Raw genomic sequence first — 17,655 nt, forward strand, 5'->3', positions numbered from 1 at the left:
CCAAGGTATTGCCTGGTTTACCTCCACTGTGCTTCTCAAATTCTTCATGTCGTTCATCCTCGGAGCGTCCAATGATGTAAGTTCTTAGATGAAAGTCTGTTCAGCATGATCTCAACGTGGGCTATGAGTGACCCATGAAGTCAAATGTTCTTTGTTCCTCACAATGTATTCCTCCTTCCTTTCTCTTTCACTGATGGAGTCTACTCATTTAATGTCAATTACTGTTTCAAATGTTTCCATATGAAGGTGTGATTGTCTGTATGACTTTAAAACTTCACTAGGGTAGGGGGCAGCATTCGGAATTTTGGATGAAAAGCGTGCCCAAATTAAACTGCCTGCTACTCAGGCTCAGAAGGATATGCATATAATTACACTGACCTGAGATTTGGATAGAAAACACTCTAAAGTTTCCAAAACGGTTAAAATAATGTCTGTGAGTATAACAGAACTGATATGGCAGGCGAAAACCTGAGGAAAATCCATCCAGGAAGTATTATTATTTTGAAAGGCTGTTTTTCCATTGAAAGCCTATCCACCATACAAAGACTTAGGACCCAGTTCATGATCTCTATGGCTTCTTCTACATGTGGCCAGTCTTTAGGCATTGTTTCAGGCTTTTACTCTGAAAAATGTGGGAGATACAGCACTTTCAATAAGTGTACAGTGGAAATTTCCAGACATGAGTCCAGCGCGTGATCGGGAGTGTGCCTTTCTTGTTTGTCCTTTTCTATTGAGGAAGCTTTTGTCCGGTTGAAATATTATTGATTATTTATGACAAAAACAACCTGAGGATTGATTTTAAACCTCGTTTGACATGTTTCTACAAACTTTTATTGTACTTTTTTGACTTTTCGTCTGGATGTTGAGAGCGCACTTTGTGCCTTTGGATTACTGAACTAAACGCACCAACAAAACTGAGGTTTTTGGACATAAAGAGGGACATTATCGAACAAAACAAACAGTTATTGTGTAACATGGAATCCTGGGAGTGCCACCAGATGAAGATCATCAAAGGTAAGTAGGATAGGATAAAGTAATCCTTCTAACCCCCCCCCCCCCCCCCTTAAAAGATTTAGATGCACTATTGTAAAGTGGTTGTTCCACTGGATATCATAAGGTGAATGCACCATTTTGTAAGTCGCTCTGGATAAGAGCGTCTGCTAAATGACTTAAATGTAATGTAAATGTAAGTGATTAATTTTAACGCTATTTCTGACTTTTGTGACACCTCTCCTTGGTTGGAAAATGGCTGTATGGTTTTCTGTGGTTAGGCGCTGACCTAACATAATCGCATGGTGTGCTTTCGCCGTAAAGCCTTTTTGAAATCTGATACAGTGGCTGGATTAACAAGACGTTTATCTTTAATCCTATGTATAACACTTGTATCTTTCATCAATGTTTATGATGAGTATTTCTGTAATTTGATGTGGCTCTCTGAAATTTCACAGGATGTTTGTTTGAGACAATGATTACTGAACATAACGCGCCAATTTCAACTTAGGTTTTTGGACATAAAGAGGGACTTTATCGAACAAAACAAACATTTATTGTGTAACATGAAGTCCTGTGAGTACCATCTGATGAAGATCATCAAAGGTTAGTGATTAATTTAATCGCTATTTCTGACTTTTGTGAGTCCTCTCCTTGGCTGGAAAATGGCTGTATGGTTTTCTGTGACTAGGCGCTGACCTAACATAATCGCATGGTGTGCTTTCGCTGTGAAGCCTTTTTGAAATCGGACACTGTGTCACGTCCTGACCAGTAGAGGGTGTAGTTGGGTCAGGACGTGGCAGAAGGGAGTGAGTGTTTTATTGTTTCATTGATTTTTGGCCGTGTGACTTCCAATCAGGCACAGCTGTAGAGGGTTGTGGTTGATTGGGAGTCACACATAAGTTGCCTACGTTTCCTTTGTGTGGTGTGGGTAATTGTGCTTGTCAATGTGGTTGCACCTGACAGGACTGTGTTGGCTGTCAGTTTTTGTTGTTTTTGTAAATGCATAGTGTTCGTGACATTAAATATGACGAACCCTAACTCCGCCGCATTTTGGTCCACTTCTTCCATAGACAGCCGTTACACACTGTGGTTGGATTAACAAGAAGTTTATCTTTAAAATGGTGTATAATACTTGTATGTTTGAGGAATTTTAATTATGGGATTTCTGTTGTTTTGAATTTGGCGCCCTGCAATTTCACTGGCTGTTGTCGAGGTGGGACGCTACCGTCCCACTGGTACCAGAGAGGTTAACCTCACTGTGTGTTTCTCTATATTTCCCACAGGCTCACATTGGCAACTTGATCAGATCCAAGTTGACCAAGTACAAGGATTTCCACACGTTGATGTACACCTGTGCTGCAGAGTTCGACTTTATGGAGCTGGAGGTAGGTTTCATTTCATCAGTGCTGCCTCCAAGCTTACTTTTGACACTACTATTTGGTTGTTGATTTTTTTATGTCTAAGTGCTTTTCTTATACTGTATTCTGTTTCCAGACTTTGTTGGGACACGTTAAGACATCGATACTCCCGGTAAACAGTTATTGTAGCCATCATTTCTGGAAAGGTGAGACACATTATTCTCGATTTTGACATTGCAGCTCATTTAAGTCAATTTGAGTGTATATTGTAGTATTATAAATAATTCCTTTGAAGGCAATTAAAGAAGTCTGGCGATCTCTTAGGCGCGAAAGAGTTAACTCTAAAGAAGATGTCGATATTGACACTGCAGTAAGTAATTTCCAATCCAACAAATAGCATTAAGTATTATATTCACTGAACACTAGCGCCACCTACAGACCTCTGATAGCTTCCTCATGCAAACATTTTCTATCATATTTTAGGATGGCACAGTTTGCTAATGGGGAGGTAAGCCAACTTAGCTACTTATTTTCACTTTCAAACCAACATCACAGCCCATATTAGCAGCTGTTTTCCTTGAAGGCACAATGACTCGTGAATCATTAAAGTGCTCATAACTTCCACTGTGTTTCCCTGCCCGTGTGTGCGTGCGTGTGTCAGATGGTGTACCATAGTCTGCAGCTGGTGGCCTTTGCCGTGCTGGCGATCTTGGTCATGAGAATCAAACTTTTCCTGGCCCCGCTGATGTGCCTCATGGCCTCCCTGATCTGCTCTAGACAGGTAAGATGTCTGTAGACAGACACTGACAGAAACAAACAGACAGACATGGAGAGACAATAGAAATCACATGGGCCACTTTCCATTTTCCTTAATTGACCTCCATCATACCAGTTATAGAAGCCATGCTGATCTAGCGTAAAGCGAGGACAGATGGCTAGTGCAATGAAACAAATTAATCTCTTATTAGTACTCCACCAGTCAGCATTAGTGTTAGTAACTGGACTCTGATGCAGGCAGTCAGAGCATAATGAAAAACATCCCCCAAATCAAATGTCCTTATTAATAAAGACTGCCTGATAAATGATCTACGTTGGATCTTCATTGATCTGCCGGTATATATGTTCTCCAATGCTTCGCAGTTGTTTGGCTGGATAGGGGAGCACTTCAAGCGCCACATCACTGTGTTTGGCATCCTGTCCATCATGGCCATCCAGGGCGTGGCCAACTTCCAAAGCCAGCGAGGAATCGTAGGAGACTTCAGCAACCTGCCTCAGGAGCAGCTCCTGGAGTGGATCAATGCCAACACCATGCCCAGTGAGTCATGTCACGTTACGACTTATTCCTAGCGTGTGCTTTTCAGGGGCATGAGATTAGTGGGCTGAGCTAGTTCAGTTGCTGCTAAGCTCTGTAGATGCATTACTATCTAGGATAGATCTGAATTAGTGTAATTATTGTAATGCAAAAAATGTATTGAGGGATACAAGGAATGGGCTGCAAAAAGGGAAATTAAATTGTATTTGTGTGTGTTCCAAGATGCTGTGTTTGCTGGCTCCATGCCGAGTGTGAAACTGTCCACTGGTAGAGCCATCGTGAATCATCCCCACTACGAGGACACTTGGCAGAAGTAAGACTGCTACAATTCCCCTATGGGTTATACTTTGCAACAATATCTGATGAGGCACCACCCATTATGTTTGTCAGTAAGTTACGTCTAACATATTCCCACAAGGAAAGAACCAATTTGGTGTACAGCTGTAAACCGGCCAAGGAGGTGAAGAGGAATCTGATGCAGCTGCAGGCAGACTACTTCATCCTGGAGGACTCCTGGTGTAACCGCCGCTCCAGGTAAACATGGTGGTATTATAAAGCATACCATAGCCAAATATTTTGCAATAGAAAATTAAAACAAGTTTCTTATTGGCCACTTTTCCTCCCCATTTGTCTGTTTTCTTCCTTTTGGTGCCTAATGAACAAAGCCCTGTAGTACTATGTTCTCTCAACCTCTGATTCCCATCTAACTGTGCTATACTTGACAGGCCAGGCTGCAGCATGCCTGAGATCTGGGACGTGGAGGATCAGGAGAACAGAGGAAAGTTGCCGCATGTACCCTCCTGTCCATCGACTCCCAACCTTACTTCACCACAATGTTCGAGAATAAATTCTACAAGGTGCTGAAAATCCCCATAGCTGCCAAATATGACCTTTTAATATAGGGATATAATTTTTATTAAACATGTTCAATTTCAATAGTCTTTTTTTTCTCTACAGGACAACGCCTTTATCTCTTGAACACCTTAAAAAGCTCTGCGTATTGTGCACTGTGTTCTTTCACATGCTGATGATGTGCTTTGCGCCTGGGTTAAATATGGAGAGAGAAATAAGACATTTTACACACTTTTTATTGCTTTCCATCAGCAAAGTAAAAAAAAAAATATAATGTTTTTTTTTTTTTACATCCTATGTTATGGTATTGAACAACATGACAGGAGGATTTTCTGTGCTTGACTGACAGCAGTTGTGAGGTCAGTGTAATATATGGTCCTAAAGTGGTCCTTTGTAGCTCAGTTGGTAGAGCATGGTGCTTGTAACGCCAGGGTAGTGGGTTCAATTCCCTCGACCACCCATACGTAAAATGTATGCCCGCATGACTAAGTCACTTTGGGTAAAAGCATCTGCTAAATGGCATATTATCCTGAAGAACACCCTGTTTCTATGGTACAGATCACATAATACACAATCGAATCCATTGCACTGCGATGGATACATTGAGTTGTGGTACCTACTTCGCACATATAGGATCACAAAGACAATATTTGTAATGACTTGAAATAGCCAACATTTTATCTGAATTCTGTTCAAACTAAAATTATTCAAATTATTATTTTGTTAAAAAAAATATTTGGAGAAATGTACCAGGTTTGTCATTTTCACCAGTGACAAAGTTGCAATACATCGGTGCACATTCACTGATATTGCAGTACATTACAGTTCTTCCTATTTGTGAACAAACACTACATCTGTGACATAGAAACATACAGTACATATCTTGACAGAAAATGGGTACAATGAAGTACTAATGAGTTAATATTTGTAACTTATTAATCAGTTCAGTTTGCCGGTTTGGTTGAAGAGGATATGATTTTCACAAAAACATTCAGATCACTACTGCTGTGTGTTTGTACTACCTGAAAAGTTTGATTACAGTATGACTAAAAGACACAAAGAGCATTCACAAGGCACATAAGCTATTGTCTGTATAATCAGCTACACACTAATATAGTCAATAGAGCAGACACACAAAGTGGATGGGGTTTGACAAACTCCCCCTAGACAGCTCAATAGAACCATCACTCCACACATTGCATTGTTCTCAGCACTCGTCTATTATTGCTAAATCAGGAGCATGTGTGCTAAGCAAATTAGAAATATATAATTACAATACATTTTACGGCTCATTTTTGGAAATGTCTAATACTGAACTTACTTTTTACATGTGACAAGTATTAAAACATGTGCAGCATAAGTTGTACAATACAGTTTTACTGCACAGAATAACGTTCATTGCTATTAGAAGAAAACTGAACGGCACAGTAATTTAGATATTTTTTTCCTGTTTATCAAAAAGAATTGTCCCAACAATAGACAAATAGGCTATGCTATTGAAATATGGTATGAGTAGTGAGACAAATGAGAGTAAAGAACTTTCCACAATCAGAAATCATGTAGATTCCTGAGTTGTTACTTTTTCTAGACATTTCAACAACAGTTCTGTGGATCTTCAGATTCAATGTTTTTAACTCAATTCAGGCCTGTGCACTAATTCCTACTGGCAAACAAATCTAAAGTGCTTATTGTAATATTCATATCACTTCCTTAACCTTAAATTAGTATTTTTTTTAATTGTCCATTAAAACATAAAAAGCACACAATTCCACTAAAATAGCACAACAGTGACAAAAAAAAGAAATGCTGAGCAACTTGATCTGAGCAGCGATATCAATACTGAGAATGCAACTTGCAGAGTATACAGTACGGATACAGTACAGGGGCAGTAAAAAGATGTTGCCACTCCAACCTTTCTGTCATTGTTTCACAACCGAGAAAGATTATGGGGTATAGGTGCCTAAATGTCTACATTCTTCTTTTGGTTTGCAACAGTTTAGATTACCAGTGTCTAGTCATGATGTAACCAGTTTGAACTGTTGAAATCACAGAAATAACCTGAATCATTGCTTGAGTGACGTGCTTCTGGAGCTGGTGTAGCTGGTTTGTGTATAGTACATTTTGTAAATGTACTATACACAATATATTATTTGACAGAGACCAGAATGTCTCAGGATGTGAATCTTATTTTATTTTTTACAAAATATTGCTTAAAATTTTGATGAGAAAATATACCTTTTAAAATGAAGTAAATTCACGCATACATGACAATCAAAGAAGATTCCGCATCAGTGTGGCGGTGGTGGCCCCATCTTTTGGCAGCTGTGGGAAATAATTGGTTCACATTGGGGTTTGACCCAGAATGGTGGGGGTCGGTGTCAGTCTGGTTAATTTATATCCAAGCAATGTGCTCGCCACTGCAAGGAAGTCAGTCCTCTGTGTACCGAGGGGGCCTCAGGATCCCCAGAGCTACACTGGACCACTGGAGGTAACTGGAGCTCAACTGTTGACCGAGGAGACGCACAAAAGGGGCTTCTCCAGAGACCAGTCTGACTTATCTGCTCCAGGCCTAGCTCACCCTCTCACCTTGCTCACTGTACCAGAGTGGCCCTCTGTGGGGTTAGTAGGACAAAGGTCTCCTCAATCACAAGGCCGTCTCCAAGGCTGAACTCTGCCCTCCTGCCGCAGTGGTGTCCATATTGACTCTAACACAGGCCACCTTCTCCTGGCTGCCAGAGACAAGTGAGGGAGATGGATGGGAAGAGAAGCATCAGCGGGCTGGTTGTGCTGTGCCAGAATATCAATGGGTAAAGGATGAGCAGGATATGTGTTGCTGATTTAAGTGCAAGGCTGTCTGAAAGAATGTCAGACAGAGATGCTAAAATTAAAACTCAAAGCTCATTCCATGCTCTAAGTATAGACAGTTGTTAACACTCTAAACTTGAAGATGGCAGACTCGTGTTAAAGTATGTTGTTCTTAACCATTATAATTGGGGTAAAAATACAAAATGTGTCAGCATCGTGTTAGATCCTCAGGACGTCAGAACCTCAGGGCAAAGCCTCTTGAACGCTTTGCTTTTATATGCTGTAATGTAATATAATATATTACAAGATACATTCATATATATTGTAATATATGAATGCATCTGTAGGCAAATACAATATTCAGGAAAACAAAATCGAGTCTTGTTTTCTGCAAACATCCACACAAAATGTAGATGTCACAACATACATGCAACTGAACATTACACAAGTTATGACACAGCAAAAGCAATAACTTAATACTTTCATTACATAAGAATGGATGCATTGTTCTTGTCATACATATTAATTAATGGGCTAGTCACAGAATTAAGTAGACTAGTTTATTGGATTAGAATAGTCACAGAATATAATATAATTATTTGATCTATAAGGGGTGAGTTATCAATGTGATCTTGTCTTAGTGAGATTTCAGTAGACCTGAGGTGTGCCTGGAAAAAAGCTCCTCCATTTTTAGAAGAAAGGTGGGGGGGGTCAGCTAAAGGGGAGTCATTTTCAGCATAGCTACCTTTGGCTACGCTTCATAGATGGGCCGAAGTCGGCACTCATCGCCACTGCTTTGCATGCCCCGCTTTTGGCCATTTCCTCAGAGATATTAACATTGCCGAGGTCACATGAGCTACATGCAGCGAGGAACAGGGCAGAACAGGGGAAGGGAGATAGAGATGCATGCATATGGATAAGGTAAACAAACAAAAGATTGAAGTGCACACGGGACTACTTGGCACCAGTTCTCTGTCATTGTATCTTGCACTAAAAATATGTACTGGCTTATGTGTAACAATTTCTCTGTTGCCAATTGTTACTCTTGGAAGATGATTGTCTGTGGTGAGTTCTTTACGTAATCAATGTGCCCATTAGTCATTAGTATTCACATGGTTTTAGAGCCTTTTTACCTTGCCATGACACTATGTAGCGTTATGTATCATAACAATCCCGCCCAAAACACAAACGCAACCCGCTAGGTGTGTGTTTTCAATAAAAAGGCATCATCTACAGGTATAGTAAATAGCCAAGTTACGATTTTGGCCATGCACTCATTGATGTTACTGTATATTACTGAGTAGGGTTAAAACTCAACACGTGGGCTGGATATATCAGACACCCACCCCTACCGCCTCTTCATCCATTGGGAGGGTATGAGCGATTATTCTGTACGATCTGTTCAAGATAAACACGTTACAGAACTAACATCACCACTATTACCTTTAGATGCAATACCAAGAATGTAGAGATGGAGGAAAAATTAGAATAGTATAACATAAATCATATCATACAAAGACAAAGCGTGTCCTTCATTTAGGTATTCAGTGTAATGTATTGTACTCTGGTTGAATGGTGGGCAGCACTCACCTCCCTGAGAGAGTTTTTACTGGGATCTTGAGCAGGTTCCCACCGTCATAATGGACCTTCACAGCATTCACGCCCACCTGTTCTTCTATGAGCAATAAAGCCTGGGCCTCCTGGGACCAAGGGGACAAGCGGAGAATTACACTTGAGTGTACCCATGAGGGTGCAGATAAATTGCCATGGTCTGAGCCCCTTTGCCGTTCTAGTCATTTGATTCCTGTGGGGACAGGTCATGTTAGCATGCTAGACAGTGAACATTGTCTGGGAACTAATGGCTTTAAAAGTATTATTGTGTGTTACCCGTTTCTCCCTCTCCTTCTTCTTCTTGTCATCCTCTTTCTTCTTCTTGCTCTCGGGCATCAAGTCGTCCAGATAGCTGAGCTCCCTCTTGGTAAAGAAAAAGTCGAGAAGCTTCCGAATGAAGACGAGGGCCAGCACCTTTAAGCAAAAATAGGGTATTTTAAGGGAGAGAGAGGGAGCAAAAGGACCACAGACTCATACAGAAGGTTTTCGATATTTTTATGTTTACAAACACCCTTGTTGGTAGACACGATGTCACGTTTCTCCAATTTGTAGATGTGGAGAGTGATATTACCATAGGGAGATAGAATGATAGTAGTATTACTATAGCACAATTCTCTCTATGGGTATTACCATCATTGGGAATACGACGGCGGCTGCGGAGGCCTTGATGACCCACAGCAGTATGAGGCAGGTGAGCTGCACCAGGGTGAATACATGGACCTTCCACAGGGGAACGTAGCGCAGGTAGATCAGGTCAGGCTGGTGCTTGGCTGGCATACCAAACAACTTGATACGGTCAAAGAACTATGAGAGAGAGAGACCCGTTCATTGTTCATTTCATATTTTAGTCATGAAACACACTCTTTGAGTTTAAATGTGATGATGTTTTTCTTGATAAAAGTGAGTTTAATTACAAAGGAGTAAGCTCATCATTACAGACAAGGCATTGCTTTACTTTTAAAGAGAAAAAAAAAAAGCTGGTCATATCTTCAATCAATCATATCATATCATTGAATATAATCTCACTTGAATGCCTTTGAGTGAAGAGACTCCCATGTAGAGGAAGACCCCGTATAGCACTGGCATAGGAATGAACTGGAGGGTGGGGGAGAAGTTGAACATACAGTATATAATAAATAATACATGGGATTTAAACTGCCTTTAAAACCTGTTTGGGATAGGGGGCAGTATTTTCACGGCCGGATAAAAAACGTACCCGATTTAATCTGGTTACTACTCCTGCCCAGAAATTTGGATAGAAAACACTCTAAAGTTTCTAAAACTGTTTGAATAGTGTCTGTGAGTATAACAGAACTCATATGGCAGGCCAAAACCTGAGAAGATTCCATACAGGAAGTGCCCTGTCTGACAATTTGTTCTCCTTCTGTGGCATCTCTATTGAAAATACAGCATCTCTGCTGTAACGTGACATTTTCTAAGGCTTCCATTGGCTCTCAGAAGGCGCCAGAAAGTGGAATGACGTCTCTGCAGTCTCTGGGCGAAAAACAGCAGGAGTTTTTGTGAGTGGTCAGGCAGGGAACAATGACACTGGAGATGCGCGTCCACGAGACGACTCCATTTTTTTCTTTCAGTCTTTGAATGAATACAACGTCGCCCGGTTGTAATATTATCGCTATTTTACGAGAAAAATTGCATAAATATTAATTTTAAACAGCGTTTGACATGCTTCGAAGTACAGTAATGGAATATTTCGAAAAAAAATTGTCACGAAATGCGCTCGCGTGTCACCCTTCGGATAGTGACTTGAACAAATGAACAAAACAGAGGTATTTGAATATAACTATGGATTATTTGGAACCAAAACAACATTTGTTGTTGAAATAGAAGTCCTGGGAGTGCATTCTGACGAAGAACAGCAAAGGTAATCCAATTGTTCTTATAGTAAATCTGAGTTTGGTGAGGGTCAAACTTGGTGGGTGTCAAATTAGCTAGCCATGATGGCCGGGCTATGTACTCAGAATATTGCAAAATGTGCTTTCTGACACCGCGATTGCATAAAGGAGTTCTGTATCTATAATTCTTAAAATAATTGTTATGTTTTTTGTCAATGTTTATCGTGAGTAATTTAGTAAATTCACCGGAAGTTTGCGGTGGGTATGCTAGTTCTGAACATCACATGCTAATGTAAAAAGCTGGTTTTTGATATAAATATGAACTTGATTGAACAAAACATGCATGTATTGTATAACATAATGTCCTAGGAGTGTCATCTGATGAAGATCATCAAAGGTTAGTGCTGCATTTAGCTGTGGTTTTGGTTTTTGTGACATATATGCTTGCTTTGAAAATGGCTGTGTGATTATTTTTGGCAGGGTACTCTCCTGACATAATCTAATGTTTTGCTTTCGCTGTAAAGCCTTTTTGAAATCGGACAATGTGGTTAGATTAACGAGAGTCTTGTCTTTAAAATGGTGTAAAATAGTCATATGTTTGAGAAATTGAAGTTATAGCATTTTTGAGGTATTTGTATTTCGTGCCACGCTCTACCATTGGATATTGGTGAGGTGTTCCACTAGCGGAACGTCTGTCCCTAAACAGGTTAAAAAGTACATGTCAACATTTCAACTGTAAGGTGAATATACTGTATAACAGTCAAACTGCTTATCATTCACATTGCCTGTCATGGCATTGGTGTCCAGCTCCCATTGTCTTATAAAAATAAAGCTGGATTATTAATATAACACTTTTCTGAAACCCAAAGATCTGTCACCTTGAGTGCGGAGGTCATGAAGACAGAGCAGCCCATGAGGACAAAGATCATGAACCCGGTGACTCTCTGCTCTCTGATGCCCAGGAACTTGGGCTGTTCTCCTGGGGCCGAGCAGCCCGACTCCACCTTTAGATTTGATTACATTAGATTAATATTTATTATACTCAGAGAAACACATTATCTTTTTCAGACTTGTACATTAACACAAAAAACAAATCCATAACTCACTTAGACCAGAGTTGTCAAACTTAATCCCGTAATTCATTCCTGGAGGGTCGAGTATTATTTATTATTTATTTCCATTTGTGTCCGGTTAAAACCTAGACAACCAGGTGAGGGCAGTTCCTAACTAATCGACGACCTGAATTGATCAATCAAGTACTAGGGAGGAGCAAAAAAAAACACAGACACTATGCCCTCCAAGAATTGAGTTTGACACCGCTGACATAAAGACCGCAGCAGGCTGCCAACCTTGAGACTGTTGACGTGGGAGATGGAGAGCACGGTGGCGGCTACGAACCAGGGCAGGCCCATGATGGAGCAAACTCCCAGCATTACCGCCACCACCAGCAGGTCCAGATGGTAGCCACAGCCTTTCTACATGACGGAGAAGAGGGGGGAAAAAAAGAGGATAAAAAGCCATTTTAGTATAGCTGGACCCCCGAATTAAAAACACTAGCTACATTCAACACATGATAATATAATGGGAAGAACAGGGTGACAGAACAACATATTTGTAAACATGTTTCTATTCCACCTTGGCAGTGGACACGGAGCATGTAGACTACGGAAGTCTATGCCATAAACCAGCGCTTGCTCACTTTGAGCTTGTGCTCCTTGCGGTTGATGATGACGGCAGTGATCTGCTGGTCCATGAAGATGAGGATGGTGCAGAGAAGAGCGGGCAGCGCTGCCACCAGCAGGGTCCACCAGGGGTTGGGGCCCAGCGGGGAGATCAGCCAGCCGCGATGCTTGGAGGTAGGCTGTAGACCAGAGCACAGAGTTAGCTTTTAAACTGAAGCTACTGGCTTGCAGTCAGGGTATAGTGTTCGCTAGCAAGAGCCTGTAAGTGCAAGTTCAAGTATATTGGTCATATGCACAGGAACACAGTACAATGAAATGCTTGCAGGCTCAACTCTGGACAATGCAATAACAATAATAGAAAAATTAAGTAATAAACAAATTCATAGAATAGAAGCTCAACGGAACACAAATAGAATAACATTTTAGCAGAAGTATAAACACAAGGGAATCACTCAAACAGATTTGCATTACGATATTTACACGTGTGCCAGAGAAGCGGGATATGGAGAGCAAAGTGTTTTGTGCAACATTAAAAAGAAGTCCTGCAGCAGTTGTGGTGTGTGTGGTTTTGATTGTGTGTTTTTGTATGTGCATATGAGAATAACATTGAAGTTTACACTGACACGATGACAGAATTCATCAGGAAGTGTATAGGGGATGTTGTTCCCACTGACGATTAAAACCTAGACAAACCAAAAAACGTGGATAGATGGCAGCATTCGCGCAAAACTGAAAGCACGAACCACTGCATTTAACCAGGGCAAGGTGACTGGTAATATGATTGAATACAAACAGTCCAGTTATGCCCTCCACAAGGCAATCAAACAGGCAAAACGTAAGTACAGAGACAAAGTGGAGTCACATTTCAACGGCTCAGACAAGAGACGTATGTGTTATGGACTCCAGACAATCACGGATTATGAAGGGGAAACCAACCATGTCGCGGACACCGATGTTTTGCTTCCGGACACATTCTTTGCCCGCTTTGAGGATAACACAGTGCCACTGACACGGGCCGCTCCTGAGGACTGTGAGCTCTCATTCTTTGTGACCGACGTGAGTAAAACATTTACGCGTGTTAACCCTTGCAAGGCTGCCGGGCCAGACAGCATCCCTAGCCGCGTCCTCATAGCACGTGCAGACCAGCTGGCCGGAGTGTTTACGGCATGTTCAATCTCTCCCTATCCCAGTCTGCTGTCCCCACTTGATTCAAGATTGTTCCTGTACCCAAAAAAGCGAAGGTAACTGAAAGTAAATACTATCGCCCTGTAGCACTCACTTCTGTCAGCATGAAGTGCTTGAGAGGCTAGTTAAGGATCAATTCACCTTCACATTACCAGACACCCTAGATCCACTGCAATTTGCATACCGCAGCAAAAAATCCACAGATGATGCAATCGCCATTGGCACTGCACTATCCCATCTGGACAAGAGGAATACCTATGTAAGAATGCTGTTCATTGACTACAGCTCAGCCTTCAACACCATAGTACCCTCCAAGCTCATCCTGAAGCCCTGGGTCTGTACCTCACCCTGTGCAACTGGGTCCAGGACTTCCTGACGGCTTCCCCCAGGTGGTGAAGGTAGGCAACAACACCTCTACTATGCTGATTCTCAACACTGGGGCCCCACAAGGGTGCGTGCTCAGCCCCCTCTTGTACTCCCTCTTCACCCATGACTGTGGCCAAGCACGCCACCAACTCAATCATCGAGTTTGCAGATGACACAACAGTAGTAGGCCTGATTACCAACAACGATGAGAGAGCTAACAGGGGTAAGGTGAGGGCCCTGGCGTAGTGGTGCCAGGAAAATAACCTCTCCCTCAATGTCATCAAAACAAAGGAGCTGATTGTGGACACACACACACAGTGGCCATGTAGTGTATATACACAACCAGTCAAAAGTTTGGACATACCTACTCAAAAAAGTTAGGCATCCTTCCTAACTCATTTGCTGGTGTGGAAGGAAACCACTCAGGGATTTCACCATGAGGCCAATGGTGACTTTAACCTCTTAGGGCTAGGGGGCAGTATTTACACCGCCGGATAAAAAACGTACCCGATTTAATCTGGTTACTACTCCTACCCAGTAACTAGAATATGCATATACTTATTAGATATGGATAGAAAACACCCTAAAGTTTCTAAAACTGTTTGAATGGTGTCTGTGAGTATAACAGAACTCATATGGCAGGCAAAAACCTGAGAGATTCCTTTACAGGAAGTGGCCTGTCTGACCATTTATTGGCTTTCTTTGACATCTCTTTCCAAAACAAAGGATCTCTGGGGTAACGTGACACTTCCCATAGGCTCTCAGAGCCCGGGAAAAAGCTGAATGTCGTCATTCCAGCCCCAGGCTGAAACACATTATGGCCTTTGTCAAGTGGCCGATCAGGGGACAGTGGGCTTAGGCGCATGCACTGGTCGCCCCGTCTTTCTTTTTTTTCCTCTGTTTACCGAAACGCAGATTCCCGGTCGGAATATTATCGCTTTTTTACGAGATAAATTGCATAAAAATTGATTTTAAACAGCGGTTGACATGCTTCGAAGTACGGTAATGGAATATTTTGCATTTTTTTGTCACGAAATGCGCCATGCTCGTAACCCTGATTTACCATTTCGGATAGTGTCTAGAACGCACGAACAAAACGCCGCTGTTTGGATATAACGATGGATTATTTGGGACCAAACCAACATTTGTTATTGAAGTAGAAGTCCTGGGAGTGCATTCTGACGAAGAACAGGAAAGGTAATAACATTTTTGTTATAGTAAATCTGATTTTGGTGAAGGCTAAACTTGCTGGGTGTCTAAATAGCTAGCCCGTGATGGCTGGGCTATGTACTTAGAATATTGCAAAATGTGCTTTCACCAAAAAGCTATTTTAAAATCGGACATATCGAGTGCATAGAGGAGTTCTGTATCTATAATTCTTAAAATAATTGTTATGCTTTTTGTGAACGTTTATCGTGAGTAATTTAGTAAATTGTTAGTAAATTCCCCGGAAGTTTGCGGGGAGTATGCTAGTTCTGAACGTCACATGCTAATGTAAAAAGCTGTTTTTTGATATAAATATGAACTTGATTGAACAAAACATGCATGTATTGTATAACATAATGTCCTAGGGTTGTCATCTGATGAAGATCATCAAAGGTTAGTGCTGCATTTAGCTGTGGTTTGGGTTTATGTGACATTGTATGCTAGCTTGAAAAATGGGTGTCTGATTATTTCTGGCTGGGTACTCTGCTGACATAATCTAATGTTTTGCTTTCGTTGTAAAGCCTTTTTGAAATCGGACAGTGTGGTTAGATAAAGGAGAGTCTTGTCTTTAAAATGGTGTAAAATAGTTATATGTTTGAGAAATTGAAGTAATAGCATTTTTAAGGTATTTGAATATCGCGCCACGGGATTAGACTGGCTGTTGCGTAGGTGGGACGATTTGGTGCCACCTACCCTAGAGAGGTTAAAACAGTTGCAGAGTTTAATGGCTGTGATAAGAGAAAACTGAGGCTGGATCAACAACATTGTAGTTACTCCATAATACTAAACTAATTGACAAAGTGAAAAGAGGGAAGCCTGTATAGAACAAAAATATTCCAAAAGATGCATCTAGTTTGCAACAAGGCACTAACGTAGTACTGCAAAACATGTGGCAAAGCAATTCACTTTTTGTCCTGAATCGAAAGTGTTGTGTTGGATTTGCCCCAAACATATTACTGACTACCACTCTTTAAAGCATAGTGGTGGCAGAATCATGTTATTGATATGCTCATAATTCTTAAGGACTGGGGAGTTTTTCAGGATGAAAAAATAATGAAATAGAGCTAAGCACAGGCAAAATCCTTGAGGAAAACCTGGTTCAGTCTGCATTCCACCGGACACTGGGAGATTAATTCACCTTTCAGCAGGACAATCTACACTAGATTGCTTACCAAGAATACAGTGAATGTTCCTGAGTGACCGAGTTACAGTTTTGACTTTAATCTTCTTGAAAATCTATGGCAAGACTTGAAAATGGTTGTCTAGCAATGATCAACAACCAATTTGACAGAGGTTAAAGAATTTTGAAAAGAATAATGGGCAAATGTTGTACAATCCAGGTGTGCAAAGCTCTTATAGACTTAACCAGAAACACTCACAGCTGTAATTGTGGTCAAAGATGATTCTAATATGTATTGACTCAGGGGTGTGAATACTTCTGCACAATTATTATTTTTTTTCTTCTCACTTTGTCATTATGGGGTATTGTGTGTAGGTGGATGAGATTTAAAAAAATACTTCATCCATTTGAATTCAGACCGTAACAACAAAATGTGGAATAAGTCAAGGGGGTCCTACCTCAAAGCGGTCGGGTACGTTGAGTTTAGGAGAGGGGATGCCCATTAGATAGTCCACCAGCACCATGATCATAATGGTCAGAAACACGGCAAAGTCACTGATGGTGGAGCGCACCTGCACAACCCGTATTAACGACAATACATAATCATGGTAACGTGTAAAAAACACAGTCATTAAAATTCACTCAGTGGGAACACCTACACAGTAGCTAACAGTAATAGCAAAATGTGGGACATGTTGTGTGGGAAGAATATGAAGACTTTGAAGTTAATTGTGAATGTTGATGCAGCACAATAAAATTGACCAGTTCACACATTTACATTTTAGATGAACGCACACAGACACACACACACCATGCTCCCAAGTGAATAACACACCTTTGTAGGGAAGTATCGCTCGGTCTTGATCTCCTTGAGAAAAGAGGAGAGGAAGAAGGTGGTGAAAAAGAGGATGATGGACCAGAAGAGGACATCTGGGATGTAGGGGCCATGGTGACCACAGGCAGGACCAGCAAACTCTCCATGGAGCAGGTTACACATCTGGCAAAGAGTGTAAAGGGTCAGAGAAATACACAGGCACAACATATATTTTTGCAGTGTGTGTGTCCTCTGACTAACCGATACGTTGAGGCTGTTCCAGGAGATAGAGTCCTGTGTGTGTCCTGTCTGGTTCCACGTCTGCAAGATCTGAGCGGAGGCGTTGGCCGGTGGAGAACACTGACACCTGAGTCAAGAGACTAAATCTTACACTCCCCATCCTAAATAGCACAAAACCATCCTAAATAGCACAAAACCATAAGCTCCCCTTTTATAGTCAGTGGTAACATCTAAAACACAGAAATCCAAATAGAAAAG

At 41.2% G+C, this 17,655-nt stretch overlaps 3 protein-coding genes across 6 annotated transcripts in view; 2 read left to right on the forward strand and 1 right to left on the reverse strand.

Annotated features, from left to right (window-relative positions):
* Positions 1-2,725, forward strand: LOC145864431 (protein C-mannosyl-transferase DPY19L1-like). Its single transcript, XM_082970315.1, has 4 exons — positions 1-76; positions 2,277-2,378; positions 2,488-2,557; positions 2,676-2,725. The coding sequence occupies exons 1-4, from the start codon at positions 47-49 to the stop codon at positions 2,723-2,725; spliced, it is 252 nt and encodes an 83-aa protein (XP_082826441.1). The 5' UTR covers positions 1-46.
* A 71-nt stretch (positions 2,726-2,796) lies between these two features.
* On the forward strand, positions 2,797-4,646 carry LOC106588142 (protein C-mannosyl-transferase DPY19L1). Its single transcript, XM_082970316.1, is given in 7 exon segments — positions 2,797-2,859; positions 3,013-3,132; positions 3,492-3,666; positions 3,886-3,976; positions 4,087-4,197; positions 4,389-4,450; positions 4,453-4,646. Coding segments are annotated over 7 exon segments (696 nt in total). The 5' UTR covers positions 2,797-2,835; the 3' UTR covers positions 4,566-4,646.
* Positions 4,647-4,733: 87 nt separating this feature from the next.
* LOC106588196 (sodium bicarbonate cotransporter 3) overlaps positions 4,734-17,655 on the reverse strand; it is a 76,549-nt gene continuing 63,627 nt past the window's right edge. For 2 of the 4 annotated variants that reach the window (XM_014176951.3, XM_045709203.2), the window contains 12 exons: positions 17,419-17,524; positions 17,179-17,340; positions 16,802-16,915; positions 12,484-12,645; positions 12,134-12,259; positions 11,663-11,788; positions 9,958-10,026; positions 9,562-9,735; positions 9,208-9,345; positions 8,911-9,020; positions 8,667-8,718; positions 4,734-7,244 (listed from right to left, as the gene is read on the reverse strand). In XM_014176951.3, the coding sequence (XP_014032426.1) occupies positions 7,221-7,244; positions 8,667-8,718; positions 8,911-9,020; positions 9,208-9,345; positions 9,562-9,735; positions 9,958-10,026; positions 11,663-11,788; positions 12,134-12,259; positions 12,484-12,645; positions 16,802-16,915; positions 17,179-17,340; positions 17,419-17,524 (1,363 nt within the window). In that variant the 3' untranslated portion in view covers positions 4,734-7,220. Of the gene's footprint in view, positions 7,245-8,065; positions 8,177-8,666; positions 8,719-8,910; positions 9,021-9,207; positions 9,346-9,561; positions 9,736-9,957; positions 10,027-11,662; positions 11,789-12,133; positions 12,260-12,483; positions 12,646-16,801; positions 16,916-17,178; positions 17,341-17,418; positions 17,525-17,655 lie in introns of all 4 variants that reach the window. The other 2 variants (XM_014176953.3, XM_045709202.2) reach the window with 2 other exon arrangements.

Source organism: Salmo salar, chromosome 27 (genome assembly GCF_965601325.2).
Source record: "Salmo salar chromosome 27, fSalSal1, whole genome shotgun sequence".
Lineage (NCBI taxonomy): Eukaryota > Metazoa > Chordata > Actinopteri > Salmoniformes > Salmonidae > Salmo > Salmo salar.

What these genes read in the sequence shown, in the direction of transcription:
- LOC145864431 (XM_082970315.1), top strand. Translation starts at nt 47, where the DNA reads ATGTCGTTCATCCTCGGAGCGTCCAATGAT. An exon ending in TCCTCGGAGCGTCCAATGAT is followed by an intron (nt 77 to 2,276) that starts GTAAGTTCTTAG and finishes TATTTCCCACAG; the next exon opens with GCTCACATTGGCAACTTGAT. An exon ending in TCGACTTTATGGAGCTGGAG is followed by an intron (nt 2,379 to 2,487) that starts GTAGGTTTCATT and finishes TTCTGTTTCCAG; the next exon opens with ACTTTGTTGGGACACGTTAA.